Source organism: Trichosurus vulpecula, chromosome 4 (genome assembly GCF_011100635.1).
Source record: "Trichosurus vulpecula isolate mTriVul1 chromosome 4, mTriVul1.pri, whole genome shotgun sequence".
In the NCBI taxonomy this organism is placed as follows: Eukaryota; Metazoa; Chordata; class Mammalia; order Diprotodontia; family Phalangeridae; genus Trichosurus; species Trichosurus vulpecula.
Genome location: NC_050576.1, coordinates 157,750,755 through 157,767,517, shown reverse-complemented (window position 1 = coordinate 157,767,517; position 16,763 = coordinate 157,750,755). Strand labels below are relative to the sequence as shown.

Below are 16,763 nucleotides of genomic sequence, written 5' to 3'. Positions count from 1 at the left end.
TCACTCCCCAATCACAACAAACTTTTTTTTCTAGAAAAGAAAAGCAACAACTGAAAAGATGCCAGAGAGCAAGAAAATTAAGACATCCCAGGAATCCTCCCAGGTATAATTAATGCTGTTTTTCCCCTCTTAGTGAGAGTCCATTTCAGAGTCTATTAGGGGCACAGAACAGTCCATACAAGATTGCATCACTCTTCATTTCCCATCATGTTCACCTTATCCCAAACACTATCTGTCCTTAACCAAGGCTTGATCTTCCTATTTTCCCTTTGCATCTGCCTCCCTTTTATGACACCCTATTGAAACTCAAGAGATCACCTCGTCCGTTGTCCTGCCTAAAGGATTTTAGACAAACCAGACCAGTATTCCTAAACATGTTTGTTTTTGAAGACCTCTTCAATCTACCTACAACATATGTAAGCCAGTTCTTCCTTTCAACTTACCTATTTTATGAATATAATACAGTTAGAACAACCCTAAAGACAGTATGAAGCCCAAGGAAAGCTTAGGAATAACAGTGTACCACTACACGATAAACACAGACACACATGAATACACATGAACATCATATACACAAATGTACATGCATATGTATATATTCAATATAAATTCACATACACACATGTGTATATGTATGTGCACAAAAAATATATCTGTGCATGTAAGTGTGTGTGTGTGTGTGTATATCTGCAGCAGCTAGGTGGCACAGTGGATAGAGCACCAGGCCTAAAATCAAGAAGACCTGAATTCAAATCAGTTTCCTCATCTGTAAAAATGAGCTACAGAAGGAAATGGCGAACCACTCTGGTATCTTTGCTGAGAGAACCCCAAATTATGTCACGAAGAGTCGGACATGACTGAAGTGACTAAATAACTACAAAAATCTGTATATCTCCAGATGAAATTCAGTCTGGTCAAGAAATTTTAGACCTTAGCAGCACAAATGTTGCTTTTGTCAATGCTGCCAAGTGAAGGTATAGTTGGAAGGAATTTGATCATTGCACTCCTGATTAATTCCTCTCTACTCAACTACAAGAGCAAGAGCTTCAGAAGACAAAGGCAAATTTAGGAAATGAACTACTGGTTAAAGTGATGATATTTGATTAGAAAAATTATTTGAATTTTTGGACCAGGGCTTAAAATATAACACAATGCTTTGCCCACTTAAGAAATATCTACTGAATTTAATCAAATTGAGTATGAAATGGGAAAATTTTCTAGAGAATAATATAAATATGCAGGGAATTCGCTAATGAACAGATTTTTTTTCAAATGTTCGAAATGACAAAAGCAAGTAATAGACACAAGTTACAAAAGCATGGCCCAGTCTTATGAAAATAGAGTCTAGAGTACTAAAATTTAGAATGAGCTAAAACTCAGGAAGAATCCTAAGGATGAGAAAAAGGAATGGCTTTTTGTTTTTTTAGCTATATTGGGGAAAAGAGGAGGTTCATAAAAAAGACATAACTGCTATTTGGGGTAGGTGAGATGATGACAACTGACAAAGAAGAGAAGATAAAACTATTAAATTCTTACTTTAACCTCTTTTCTCTGCCAAGGAAAATAATTACAGAATCACAGAATTTTAGAGTTGGAAAATGCCTTAACAGCCAGCAGGTCCACCCTCAACCTGAAAAGCAATCCCCACTCCAACCTACCCAAGACAAATAGTTATTTATCTAGTCTTTGCTTAAGGGTTTCCTTTGAAGAGAAGACCTCTAAATTTAAGGAAATCGAAATAAGCCCGCAGATAGTTTACCAGGCTCAAAAGAACTATGTATTCAGGCTACTGAATGAACTGCTAGATATGATTAACAAGCTATTATCAGGAGAACTGGAAAGTTACTACAACAGTAGAAGAGGTAAATACCCCCAAATTATTAAGGAAACAGTAGAGTCAGCAAACTAGAGGCCAGGGAGCTTGACTTTGTGTTTTTAAAACAATGGTCTTGTTAATGCTCTTCCATCCTTTTTTTATACCACTCTCTCTTTCCACTGACATTTCTCCCCTTCACCAAAATAGAGTCCTCCCTTATAAGAGATAAATATGGTCTAGCAAAACAAAGCAACACATTGGTCATATATGTGTGTAGAAGGTAAGAAATCTTGCTTCCTTTGCCCTGACAATGGTAGTGTTGAGGTCAGATTTGAGAGAGTAGTTCCAGTGTGAAAGAATTCACTTAGGCATTCCCTTTCAGTTATCAGGGGTTTTATTAACATGAAAACACATGGACCTTTACTGTAGCAAAAATGCTGAGTAAAAGGTACTGATATTTGGGGGAGATTAGGCTTATTTAGATAGAAAGCTGTAGATGTTCAGAATGATGATGTAGTTTTAGGTTTTTATGGTGGTTAAAGATTAAGGACAGGGGGCACATAGGTTAAAGATTAAGGACAAGGGGAACAAAAGCAATTCTTTTGGTACAAATTAAGGAATACTTTTATGGTATTTCAAGATAAGAGGAGAAGGGCTTTAGGGTGTTCTCAAGTTACAGAATGAGCTACAGAATGAGCACCCCCCACCGCCTGCACCCCCACCACACCCCATGAGGGTCCTCACAAAGTACTGGAAAAGCAAACCTAGAAGATTCTTTTTAACCTCTAGGGTTCTATTGGCTGTTTCTACCCTAGTAGGAATGTTTGGTGGGCATGATTCACAGAGAGATCATTGATTTCCAAGACCCTGAGACCTGAGGGTCCAGACTTCTCCAAGCACAGTAACCCCCCACCCCAGTCAAAGTTTTCTCCAAGATATATTGTCTCCTTATATTGGGCCCTTCATGTTGGACCTGGAGTCAAGAAAGACCTGAGTTGAAATCTAGCCTCAGACACTTACGAGTTATGTGGCTCTGGGCAAGTCATTTAACCTGTTTGCCTCAGTTTCCTCAACTATGAAAATGGGGATAAAAATGATACCTACCTCCCAGAGTTGTTGTTAGGATCAAATGAGATATTTGTAAAGTGCTTAGCACAGTGCCTGGCACATAATAGGCGCTTAATAAATACTTTTTCCCTCCCCAAGCCCAGTCCCCTATGTTCATTTTAGCTTCACAGAATCACAAGATGTTCAGACTTGAAAGGGATCTTACAGGCCCCATCTACTGGCACTATCTCTCTATTGGGATCTATCCCAATCCACACCTCAAGTCTGTGTGACCTTGGGCAAGTCATATAAATGGGTCTCAGGTTCATTATTTGTAAATAATGGGTTGGTATAAATGACCTAAGTCTGTGATCCTGTGCTGGTGTATACACAAATTTTGTTTAAAGCCCCCTAATGAGACAGAAAGCACTGGGACTGCTGGTTTGACATAGGGATAGCATTTATTCTTAGGAAATTTTTGCCTTTATCTTTCTCTTCTCCATAAGAGCAGCATGAAAGATTTTGTTCAATGCTTTACTAAAATTGCATTACCCTACTAGAGGAATGATAAAAGGTTAATGCCAAATTAATAGAATTAAAAGAGTATGAAAGGTTGGAGACAATTTAATTAAGTACCTATTAAATGCCAGGCACTATATTAAGTGCTGGGAATACAAATAAAAAGAAAGACAAACCCTGCCCTCAAGGAATTTATAATCTAGTGGGGGAAGGCAACACTGCAAAAGGACACTGGAAGGAGGTGGAGGAACCAAGAGAGCCTAGACTTCGGGCTTTCATGTCCTTAGAAGTTCAAAGCAAGCTGAGCTGCAGAAGGAAAGTGGAGATTTAGCTGGAGAGTCCAGGTCTAGCCCTCTCTATAGGAAAGCTTTAGGAGTTTAGCGCTTCATCCTCCAGCCCTCCACAAAGGACTTGTTCTTATAAAATGATCAGTGGATGAAGGAATCAGGTCAGCAAACTATCTAGAGGACAAGAGATCTATTTCAGGTCTAGGTCAAAACAGATTGTGAGCACTAGGAGAAAAGGCAGATCAAAGGCAAGTTTCAGGAGAAGAGTCTAGTGTCTTTTACTCTAAAGAGTGAGCCAGAGTTGTTCCTACCTCCCCACTCTATTTGATGGCCTGCTTCTGTAGGGGGTGCGAGCTTACTTCTAGTCTTCTGAAAGGGAAACAGCTGTCTTAGGGCTTGTGTTAGACAGGTTTGTGAAATGGTTTTACCTATGGAAGCTTCAGCCTTTCCTTGGCATAAGAGGGTGGACTTACTGTCATCCTTCTGTGAGAAATGGTGGAAGCGTTTTTGCTTCCACAGAGTTGAAAGCATCTCCTGCCCCACACACCCCCGCGCCCAGCTTTAGCAGAATGTAAGTCAGGTGACTGGTTCTAATCAGAGCTGTGATCTAGGCTGCCTCTGATCCTGTGAAAGTTTAGAAGCTTGTACACATGCTTAAAGAGCCATTTGAGGAGGGTATGACATAGGCAGTCAGGGGGTTGCATCTGGCCAATGAAGATCCAGGTGGGAGATTTGAATTGGGAGTCAGTAAAAGGACTGATGTTTGTCTGAGTCCTTGTACTCTCCTATGCTCCATTCAGGGGATGTACCTGTTTATTCAGAATGAATAAATATAATTAAAACCTTCCTGGCTTCCCAATGAGTATTATTTATTCCTAGACAGCACGAGTATATTAATAACACTTCTATCTGGCCTATTGCTTCCCTTGTAAGACTGCTCAAATCTCTGAAGAAGGAAGAGGATCCAATCTTAATCTTCTGGGACAGTGGTCTCAAAGTGCAATGGCCTAGGGGTGGCTCTGATTACAGAAAGAATAGAAAAGGCAGATTTACATACATTGTATTTTCTACATAGGTATTTCTATTATTTTCTTGTAAGCACTTTAAAAGCAGGTAGCTATTTCAGTTTTTGATGAGATCCTCATAGTAGATAGGGTAGTCTTATGCCCCTCTAAGTGTTCAGTGATCAGCCACACAATAGGAATTGTTTTGTCCGTGGTACACATTGTGAACATCCACTAATGTACCACACCAGTGCTTCAAACAATATAATGAACATAAATACCTTTACAAATTGTGAAGAACTGCATGAATAATGATGGAATTTTCTATTTATTATTATAATTTATAGCAATTTAAAGTTCAAGTGATTTATTTACTTCATCTCAGTGAATCCATAACTCCATAGGGGAGATTTTAAATATTATTACTCCATTTTACAGATAAGAAAACTGAGGCTCAGAAGGTTAAGTTACCCATAGCCATATAGTTGGAAAGATGGGATTTGAACCTACATCCTTCTGATACCAAATCTCTTACTCTGTTCACTTTCAAGATCATCTCAGTGAGGTGTGGAGCTTCTCACAGGCTATATCAGGGAATCCAGAATTTAGCAGGTTCTTTCTAGAAGGAAAACTTGGAGTATGGGTCCAGTAAAGGAGTCTGTGTCTGTTATCCAAGGAACAGACTATTCAGCTCAGAAAAGTTCAGTGCCAGGTGATAACATTTTTCTGCCATAGAACTTTTCTAAGACTATCTACTGAGACACAGAAATTGTGATCTGCGTTAGCAAAGGGAATACTTACCAAGGAAATCACAGATACTTAAATTGCTGAATTCATTCCATCCTACTTGAAAGGTCTTGCCATTTGTAATGAGATGGAGAGAAACAGGCAACCTCAGCCTCTCATGTCAATTCTGTCATTGGCTGATGCTTTGTCTTTATTTCTTTCAAGGAGCATTATTCACATAGGGGCAATCCTCATTGAAGGGAAGTATCTGGAATGAGGATGAGTGTAGAAAACTTTTTTCTGCCCTCCATACTCAAAAGAGGATGAAAGAGAGTAGTAAACTAGATAGCATGTTCTGTCCATATTTTGAACTGGTTGCAGCCTCTACCTGACAATGATGTCATCTCTATCATGCACACGTCTTACTGAATGTCCTCTGAGTGTTGGCTTCTAAGGTAAAGAATTCCCCAAAGGTAAAGAATCCCCTAATCTCCCATGTTTCACATTAATCCCATTCCAGTTATCTCATACTCTATGGACATTGGTTTCTTGGTATTTAACAAAGTGAGTAAGACCCATCCCTCTAACCTTACTTGATAGCTCATGTCTTTACTCTGATGTCTTTCACCCTGTTCAGAAAACAGAACCAGAAGCTGGAAGAGAAGATTGTGCCCAGACTACGCCTATCGTAGTGAAGGTGCTCAAAGTGGGCGAGACATTTGAATACGATACCAAAGAAGGGAAGAAAGAGATGTTTCATGCTACTGTGGCAAATGAGCATGAATTTATCCGGGTGAAGGTTTTCAACATGGGTGTCAAGGAACACATCAACAAAAATAACGTCATTGAGATATCAAAAGGTTTTTGGAGCAAAGGTTTCCTAGAAATAAACAGATACTCCAGAGTACAAGATATGAGTAATAAAGAAGAGATCACAGTCCCCAAAAACATCAAAAGAAGAGCAGGTAAAACGACAAATATCAAAATGATTAAAAAACAAAAACAAGGAAGCTATGTGGATGGTGTCTATGAGATCAATAAGGTAAGCTCACACTGCTTTATAGAGAGGGGGTAAATTGCTTTTCTAAAAACTTCAAGTCAAAATACTTAACTCCCAAACAAGGCACTGACAACTGAGTAAACTTTGGGTAAGGTCATGGTGCCCCAACATAGGTACACATAGAGCATGCATTGGGTATACCAACACATTGAGCCCATATTCTATGTATATGTGTGGCCCCCACACCCAGCAAACCTTGAAGGACAGACTAGTCATCTGCTTAAGATGATTTAAGATCAAAGGTCTAAATCAATGAATCAGCAAGCATTTATTGAATACCTGGTATGTACCAGGTACTGTGCTGGGTGCTTGGATACAAATGTAACAAATGAAACAATCCCTTTTCACCAGGAGCTTACACTGAGGGAGACAAGTATACATATAAAGGGAATAAAAATAAAAAGAATGAATACCAAAAAATTACAAAGTAGATAAAATGCAAGATAGTTTGGGAGGAAGGACACTGGCAGTTCAGGGAACCAAGAATGGTTTCCTGTAGAAGGTAGTACTTGAGTTGTGTCTTATAAGGCAGAAATGAGGAGGGAATTCAGACATCAGAAAGGCAGGTAGGTGGGAAGAGGGTGCACAATATGTGAGGAGAACAAAGAGAAAGCCACTTTGGCTAGATTGTACAGAGGGATGAGCAAGACAAACATTCAGCATCTCTTCTATCCCAAGGAATTTCTGTACAAGTTATTACAAAAGAGATACATTGGGAAACCTCATCATTTTGTGATCTGAGGAGAACCATTCCCACCCACTGTGATCTAGCTGACAAAGGAGGAAATATACTCAACTTTCATTCACTAAGCTCTCACTTTTTTGATAATTGTTTCATCTGTGTGCCCAGCCCCATCTATATCAAATGACTTTTTTATTTCATTTTGAATAGTGGTCTCTAAGGCAATATCTCTTTGTGTACACTAGCTGTAAAAGCTAGAAGAGGAAACAGATAAAAAGACTCTATCCCAGAATCAGACTAGATTCAATAGTTAGTTGCACAAATTATCAATGGTTCTAGGACTATTTAAAGTAGTGACCTCCTTGGACCTAGCTAGTAGAAGACTTTTTAATGATTAGGAACCAGATAACTTTTGAACTGAAAAGGACCTTAGAAATTATGCAATCCAAGCCTTGAATCTTACAGACAGTAAATATAGAAATGGAAAATATAAAAAGCATGCAACATTTTAAAAATCACATGGCTGATTTCTGGGTTGGTTGGTCTTCACACCCAAGGTTCCATTCTCTTACATACTGCTATGATCTCCAACAACTTCCAGTTGTCACAAAGAATCTTACAGTTAAAAGGGACCTCAAAGGGTGTCTAGACCACCATTACCTAAAACACTCCTTTCTCAACAAGTGGTCTTCTTTTTAAAGACCTCCAGTGAGGTTAAACCCATTACTTACAGGGGCATTCCATCTCACTTTCGAAGTGTTTTAATTTTAAAGTTTTTCCTTAAATGCTGGAAGACAATAAAGTACCCCTTCCCCAATACACCTACCTATACTCAATTTTGTTTGTCTCCTGGGATATAGACAGAGTGCCGATAACTGTGTGTAAAATAACCGTGTCCACATAGCTAGTGTTAGGTACTGATGATTGCAACTAAAGTTATTATATTGAAAAAAGCATGGCCCAGACAAATAAGACTTCAAAGAAACTCCAATATAGGAAGAGGAATGAAGGGCAAAGAATTATGGATTGGAAAAAAGTGAGTTAATGGATAATCTTGAAGTATTTCATATTTTGCATTATGGTTATCTGTGTATATGTTGCAACCTCATACTAGACTGTAAGCTCCTTCTGCCACTTAGCATAATAACCTACAAGTACTATTACTAATAATAATATTAATTGACATTTATACAGTGTTTTAAGGCAATAGTGTCAAACTCAAATAGAAATATGGGTCACTAGACAACACATAAGGATCCCTGCAGCCACATACTGACTTGGAAAACCACATGTTAACATTATCTATATTCTATTGTATTTTTATATATTTTGTTAAATATTTTCCAATGGCATTTATTCTGGTTCAGGCTGCACAGAGCATTTTGTGGGCCCTGTGTATATATGACACTTCTGCTTAAAAAGATTACAAAACACTTTATAGACTCTCTCCCAACCTCCAGTCTTGTACCTCTAACTGCCTACTGAACATCTCAAAATGGATGTCCCATAGACATCTTAAAATCAACATATCCAAAACTGAACTCATTATTTCCTCTCTTCTTAATTTTCCTATCATTTTGAAGGCACCACCATCTTTACTCGCCATACTCAATCTGTTGCTAAGTCCTGTCAATTCTACCTTTACTACATTTCTCACATACTCCCTCTTCTCTCCTCAGTCACTGCCACTGGCCTGGTCCAGGCCCTTATCCCCTCACACTTGGATTATTAAAACAGCCCGCTGGTTAGTCTCTCTGTCTCAAGCCTATCTGCATTCTAGTGACAGACTGAGCTTCCTAAAAAGCAGGCCCAACCATGTCGCCCCCTCTCCCTCCCTTTCAATAAATCACAGTAGCTTCCTATCAACTTCAGGATCAGATATAAAATCCTATGTTTGGCATTCAAAGCCTTTATAACCTGGCCCTCTCCCACCTTTTCAGTCTTATTAGAATACCTTCTACCACCCACCCACCCACCCACATACTCTGGGATTCAATGATACCGAATGCTATTTCTTGAACACAACACCATGCTACATTTCCCTATTCAGAGTATTTTCACTGGCTGCCCCCCAATGCCTGTAATTCTCTCCCCCCTCATCTTTACCTCCTGGGTACCCTGGCTTCCTTCAATGTCCAACTAAAATCTCCCCTTCTTCAAGAAGCCTTTCCTAAGCCCCCTTAATGCTAGTGCCATTGCTCTGTTGATTATCTCCAGTTTATCTTGTCTACATCTTCTTTCTACATAAATGTTTGCATGTTGTCTCGCCTATTAGACTGTGAGCTCCTTTAGAGCTTGGAATGCCTTTCTTTATATCCCCAGTGCTTAGCATAATGCCTGGCACATAGTAGGCCTCTAATTGAGTTGAGTTGACTAACATAAATTATTTCATTTGATGCTCATAACAACTCATAACAACTAGGACTGTTATCATTTTCCAGATGAAGAAACAGGCTCAGAATGGTTAAGTGACTTGAACAAGGCATTAAATGTTTGTTTGAATAGAATAGTACAAAGTCATCATTAAGTGCTTGTTAGAAAGAAAGACCAGCATAGGTTGCTGAGTCACAGACTTATTTGAACTAGACCTAGAATGACATTCTGCCTAACTCAGAATAGGACCTGTACTGTTTACAATATCACATATTAGGGACCTGTTGCCTCAGTGACCAGAAGACTTGGAAAAATGTCAGGGAACTGGAGGAAATCCTGAGAAAGTTGACTTAGGTAGCTGGGCAAAAAATCTGGACAGAGAAGGGGGGAGTGGTGGAGCGATCTGAGGGGTGGATTTGGCTAAATAAGCAGAAGGATTTGGAACTGAGCATCTCTAAAATGTATTTTAAGTTGGACAAACCTGAATTCTGTACGTACTTTCTATACCTCAAATTATCAATCTGTACATAGTTTGTACCTGTCAAGTAAATAGATATTCAAATTCAAGTTTCCCCTCCCATCCCTACCCTGCAGTGCCATGACACAAAGATGGTATTAAGCAGGAGGAAATGTTGATTTTGTTTTGCAGAAAACCGAGTCGGAGAAATGTACATTCTTTGAAGTGAAGGACAAGACAGGAAAAATCAAAGTGGTGACATTTGGCAAATGGGCCAAACTAAACTGTGAGATAGGAGACAAACTTCAGCTCACCTGCTTTGAGTTTTCTTTTTGGGGTGAAGTGCAACTGAAATCTGTAACTCATAGTTTCATCAAGGTAGGAGCTATGTGGTAGGACATTCACTTTCCAACATGCCAAAAAATGTATTTGCTTTGGAGAAAAACTAAATTGGTGTTATTAGGTAATCTATCCAGCAGGTGGTGTCCTGTTCCAAGCAATGCCTCACCACCAGATTCTAGGAATGTCCCACATCCTACTGTAGTAAGACATTTACTGTAGGTGAAATCTTGTTCACACTTTCAAAAAGTTGTGGGCAGTGATGTAATCTCTCTCTCTCTCCCCCATTCTCTCTCTCTCTCTCTCTCTCTCTCTCTCTCTCTCTCTCTCTCTCTCTCTCTCTCTCTCTCAGACACACACACACACACCACACACACACACCTCTTCCTGTGTGTTCTTCATCCCTATACTTAACAATGACACTGAGCTATGAACCCAGAGGGATTAAATAGGAACACTAACAAGACACATAGATGCTGTGGACACTCGGAAATAGCATAGGATCTGAAGTGCGAAAGCCTGGGTTCAAATCCCCGCTGTGCTGCTTACTACTTGTTATGACCTTCAGGCAAGTCATTTGATTTCTCTGGGTCTTGGTTTCCTCATTTATAGAATGATAGCCGGGAGGCATCATACTACAGTGGAAAGAATGCTGACAATACAGATAACTTGAGTTCAAATCCTGCCTCTGACACTTATGACTTATGTAATACCTTGAGATAATCACTCTGACAGGATCTTTCCCAGGGAAGCCTGCTTCAACCCCTATCCATGTCATCTATTCAATCCAGAGACTTCCCTGCAAGCCCTACGTCAGTCACCACCCACAGCCTGACTTCTGGCTTCTCCAGTGCTCAGGAAGACATTCCAAAACCAGATCCACCTTAAGCTGCTAGCTCTTAACTCCTGACCAGACTCCCCAGGCCATACCTTCTCCCGCTCCTGCCTATTGTCAGGTCATCCTCCTAGGCCTCTCACAGAACACAAAATCACGACCTGCCACAAAGCTGGACCTCAAGAGAGGGCATTAAACAGCATAATCACCTCCTTCCCTCAACAGAACCCTTTCCAGTCAGTGATACAGTGCCTGGACTCATTCCTCAATGACTAATATGCCCCCACTCCCTCATATTCTTCCCAGTTCCAATAATTTAGAATATCTGGCTGTCATTGTACAAACCTCTTTCATTATCCCCAACTGCCCACTCCCTGACTCCCATATCACTCAACCTAACCCCACTATGTCCCACTCTAGAGCTATCTATTCCTTCCACTGTACTCTCTGGAGTACGTTTCATAATTAGAAACTAATTTTCATCTTAAACTTTTCTTTCTCCCTCCTTCCATTTTCTTACACCTGCCTCCCTTATGCTACATCCCTGGTTACCTTTTCCAGTACTGGTTGCACTTTCACTCATTTCCCCTGACCCAGTGGTCATGAGAAAGGAATGACAAATCTCCTTGCTTCCCAGTTCCACTTCCAGACTCTTCCCCTACCAGCAGCATTTAGTAACCTCTCCATCTCTGCAATCCAAATTTATCACCAGATCATGATTCTAGTAACTGTTATCTACCAACCCTCAGAATATTGTCTTTCTTTCCTTAATGAAAGCTAGCTAGCTCATAGTTAATTTCTCTATATCATCTGCCCTCATGCTAGGGGATGGATAGATAGGTAGATAGGGATAAATAGATAGATAGATAGATAGATAGATAGATAGATAGATCAAGTACCCTAACTTTCCAGTTATCAATATCATCGATTTCCATGACTTCTCTCCACTATACCTGAATTATACGCAGAGATGGTCATTCTCTCGATCTAGCTATGTTCCATTTCCATATTCATGAACTCCAAAATTCCTTTTTTCTGATCATAATCTTTTTCATTTCATCTCTCCCTCTGCCTTATGACTCCCAGCCCTGATCTTCTTTCTCTCTATGATCTGCAATCCCTCCACCCTTCGGTTCTTTCCCAAGCCATCATCCCTTCTTTAGCTATGTACTTCTCCCTTTCCTATTTTGACCCCTTAATGAATCAGTCCAACTCTACACTATTGTCAACATGTAAGTTCATCGTCCTTTGCCTTATTAGTGTTAATGCCTTACCAGACCTAAACCTTGGAACCCACCATCTGCTGCCTGTGCTGCTGAAAATCAGGAAAGCATACAAATTACTCATGTTACAAATTTATTTTAGATAATCTCAAGTGGGCCCTCACTACAGCAAGGCAATTCTTTTTAAGTCTTCCCAATCATTTCACTGTACTTTTCACAACAGCAGTTAGGCTAAAACTTTTCAACCTTTCTCAAGCCTCCCATGGCATTTTTCGCTACAACACCCTCTCAGCTGAATACCTTGTCTTATACTTCACCAAACAAATTAAGAGCATTCACTGAAAGTTCCCTATTCTCCCCTCTTCATCTCACATCACTCAAACAACCCCCCACCTCAACTATCTCCTTTTCATCCCTGTCTCATATGAGGTAGCTCTTCTCCTTGCCAAAGGCAAACACCTCTACTTGTACAAATGATGCTATTCCATCTCATCTTCTAGAGAAGAATATCCCTCCATCATTCCTACTCTGTCCCTAGTCTTTAATCTCTATCTACCTAGCCAATTCCCTGGTGACTATAAGCAAATCTTTTTTTTTTAAGTGTTCACTTAATTCCACTAGCTATTGTCCTATATCCCCTCTCTTCTTCGTAGCTAAACTCTTTGAGGAAGCCACCTATACTCCCTGCCTCCACTTCCTTTCTTCTCATTCAATGATAAACATACTGCAATCTGACTCTCTAGTTTATAACTAAAAATAAACAAAATTCCCCATAACCCTATGCAGAAATCTCTAATATAATATCCTTTTAGAAATTATTATGGTTCTAAACAGGAAAGAAACATAAGCTCATTCAATAAAAGTTAGAACTGAAATTGGGCTCTCTAGTTAAAAATGACCTCTTGACTGCCAAATCTAATGGCCTTGTCTCTATGCAGAGAATTCGTAGAAATAGATATCTAGCCCTAGCCTCTCTCCCGAGCTCAGGTTTGAACTTACCAATTGCCTCTTTGGTAACTTAAATTGGATATTCCTTAGACATCTCAAACAACATATCCAAAGTAGAACTCATCATCTTTTCCATGAAACCTTCCCCTCTTCCCATCTTCCCTATTGCTGTTGAGGGCACCACCATTCTCTCTGGCACTAGGCTTGCAGCCTCAGTGTCATACGTGACTCCTTATTCACACTCAGCCTACATTTCCAATATGTTATCACATCTTGTTTTTGTCTAGCTTTACTGCAATTCTAGTATATGTCTCCTCTCCATTCACACAGCTGACTTCCTGGTGTAGGCCCTCATCACCTTTCACCTGGACCACTTCAATAGCCTCCTAATAATTTCAATAGCCTCCCTCCTTCAAGTCTCTCCTTGCTCTAATTCATCTGTCCCATGAATGGCAAAGCAATTTTCCTAAAATGTAAGTTTGTTGCTCTCCCTACTCAATAAACCTCAGTGGCTCCCTATTGCCTCTAAGATCCAACAGAATTCTGTTTGGTTTTTAATTCCTTTATAACCTAGGCTCATCCTACCTTTCCAGTTTTCTTACATTCTCACCTACAGCAACATGGACCTGTTTTTTGCATGAACATTTCATCTCTTGATTCTGTTCCCTTACACTGGCTGTCCTCCATGCCTGGAATATTCTCCCTCTTGGCTTCCTTGGCTTCTTGCAAAACTCATCACAAATCCCACTTTCCACAGAAATCTTTTCCCATTCTCTCCACTCTTTCCCCTCCCCCATACACATAAAAACACTGCTAGGCCCTCCTTCTGAGATTACCTTCCATTTATGCTGTGTATGTTAGATGCACAATTTTTTGCATGTCATCTCCCCTGATAGAATATGCTTTTGCCTTTCTTCATTGGCATAGTGCCTAACATCTAATAATCACTTGCTGACTAACAGACCAAAGTTCCTTGGGCCTCAATTTTCTCATCTCCTAAAGCAGGAGAGTTAAACAAGATGGCATCTGAGGTTTCTGTATCTTTACTCCATGGGACATTTAAGATCCATTCCAGCTGTAAATCTATGAGTCTAGCACAGCTAGACCCACTCCAGTGCTTATGACAGGATGAGTCTCTGTTTCTCTTCCTCTCACCTTTAGTGATTCAATTAAGAATACTTCCCTCAAGATCTCAGCATTAGCTGTACCAATTCCCTCTGTTCTCCTTCCCCTTATCCCTTTTAAGGAAACCTCTCTCCATGTGTATCAATTCTAAATAGCAAAATATATCATGCCAGGCCTCCAACCAGGGAAGAGCGACAGAAGAGAGTAAGATGCTCAAACAGGCAAAGGAAGGGACATTATAAAGAACACATGAGAAGGGAAAGGGAGGCCTTAGTACTAACTGTATCTCAGACTACAGATTTAGACTTGGAAGGAACCTTGGAGGTCAACTAGTCCAACTCCATCGTTTTACAGATAAGGAAATGGAAGTCCAGAGAGGTTGGAGGTCTTGCTGAAGGCCTCTCAGGTATAAAGGAGCAGAGTCAGACTAGAAATCCAATCTTCTGTTTCAAAATCTGGCGCTCTTTTGACACTCACCAGATGGATGGGTTTCTCTTTCTCCTTACAGGTCATCAAGGCTAAGAGAAATTAGAAAGACAAGTCAAGAGAGACCAGCTTGCCCCCTTCCAGACAACTGGACCTTTCAGATGATATCAGGTGCTACTGCTGCAAACACAAGAGCTCAACAAATATTTTTTAATAACAATCTGAATATGAAGCATGGGGCAGGGCCGCAGTTTGATTCTATCTCCAGCACTTAGTTGTATAAACTTGGACAAGTTATATCATTTTTAATGTCAGAGTTTTTTAATTGAGGAACATTTTATCTTCTCTGCCTCCCTTCCTCCCCACCCCACCCCCACACTGAGAGGGGAAAAGAAGAAAAACAAAACCCTTGTCACAAATATGCATAGTCAAGCAAAATAAATTTACCCTTTGGCCATGTCCGAAAAGAGTATGTCTCATTCTATATCTTGAGTCCACCACCTCTCTGTCAGGAGGTGGGCAGCATCCTTCATCATGAGTATTATGGAATTTTGGTTAATCATTGCATCGATCAGAGTTCTTAAATCTTTCAAAGCTATTGATCCTCTCAAATGCTATTATTGTAAAAATAGTCGTCTTAGTTCTTTCCACTTTGTTCTGCATCAGTTCATGCAAATCTTCCCAGTTTTCTTGGAAATTGTTCCTTTTGTCATTTGTTATAGAACAACCAATATAAGTTCCAAATGGATATATGGCAGATACAAAAGATCACATCATGAACAAATTAGAGGAGCAAGGAAGAATTTAAGTTTCAAATTTGCAAACAGGGGAAGCATTTGTGACCAAACTAGGGATGAAGAGGATAACAGAAGATAAAATGAATAATTCTGATTGCAGAAAGTTTTCAAATTTCCAAACATCATTTTTTTTCTTATCTGGAATGGGGAGGGTAGAAAGAGAGTCTTCTGCAGGCTAAACCCCTGCAGCTTTGTAAAACAATCATCACACTGCATAGTGTCCAGTCCTCTCATCAACCTATTCATCCTTGTCTCCAAGATTAAGAAGTATAATAATAGCAATAACAATTGGTGTTTACATAGTGCTTTGAGGTTTACAAAGCACTTTACAGACATTATTTCATTTGAGCTACACCACCACCCAGTGAGGGAGATGCTCTTCAAGTCTTGCTGTCCATATTTTATAGATGAGGAAACAGAGACACATATCTCTAGGTTGTTTTGAGCAAACCACTTTAGAAGTTGTAATGCCTATAGTGACTCTTATCCCAGTCCCAACAGCTCCATACCCTCTCTGGTCATTCTCCAGTTTTCATGTTTCAGATTCTGTGAAGGAGTCCAGCAGAGTGCCCTCAGGCAATCCCACTTAGAAGAACAGCAGCAATCCATTTGGGAAACCTGCACCAGGCAAAGAACTTAGAATCATAGATTTAGCACTAAAAAGGACCTCAGAAGCCATCTAATCACTCTACAGATAAGGACCTGACCAAAGTCATAGAGTAGCAAAGCAGGGATTTCAGCCTGAGACTAAGCCAATAATGAATTTACTATTTATTAAGCATCAGGCACTGGGCTAAGAGCTTTATATATATATTTCATTTATCCTCAACCAACCTTGGGAGGTAGATGCTAATATTATCCCCACTTTACAGTTAAGGAAACTGAGGCAGACAGAAATGAAGTGACATGCCTGGGTCATATAGCTAGTATGTGCCCGAGGCTGAATTTGAACTCATGTCTTCCTGACTCCAGGCCCAGTGATCTATCTACTGTGACACCTAGCCACCTCATTGTCAGTGAAGACAGACAGTGGCAAGATAGTGGGATCAGACTTCCTTAGAGTGACCTCACTCTGAAAGATTCAGATCCCTGGGTCCCT

General features: G+C 40.0%; 1 protein-coding gene across 2 annotated transcripts in view; it reads left to right on the top strand.

Annotated features, from left to right (window-relative positions):
• The window catches only part of LOC118847888 (gamma-interferon-inducible protein 16-like), a 57,611-nt gene extending 42,367 nt beyond the window's left edge, over positions 1-15,244 (top strand). Inside the window, exons 5-8 of one of the 2 annotated variants that reach the window (XM_036756568.1) lie at positions 35-103; positions 6,037-6,441; positions 10,164-10,349; positions 14,950-15,244. In XM_036756568.1, coding sequence (XP_036612463.1) covers positions 35-103; positions 6,037-6,441; positions 10,164-10,349; positions 14,950-14,973 — 684 coding nt within the window. In that variant the 3' untranslated portion in view covers positions 14,974-15,244. The remainder of the gene's footprint in view (positions 1-34; positions 104-6,036; positions 6,442-10,163; positions 10,350-14,949) is intronic. The other variant, XM_036756569.1, reaches the window with a different exon arrangement.
• The last annotated feature ends 1,519 nt before the right edge of the window (positions 15,245-16,763 follow it).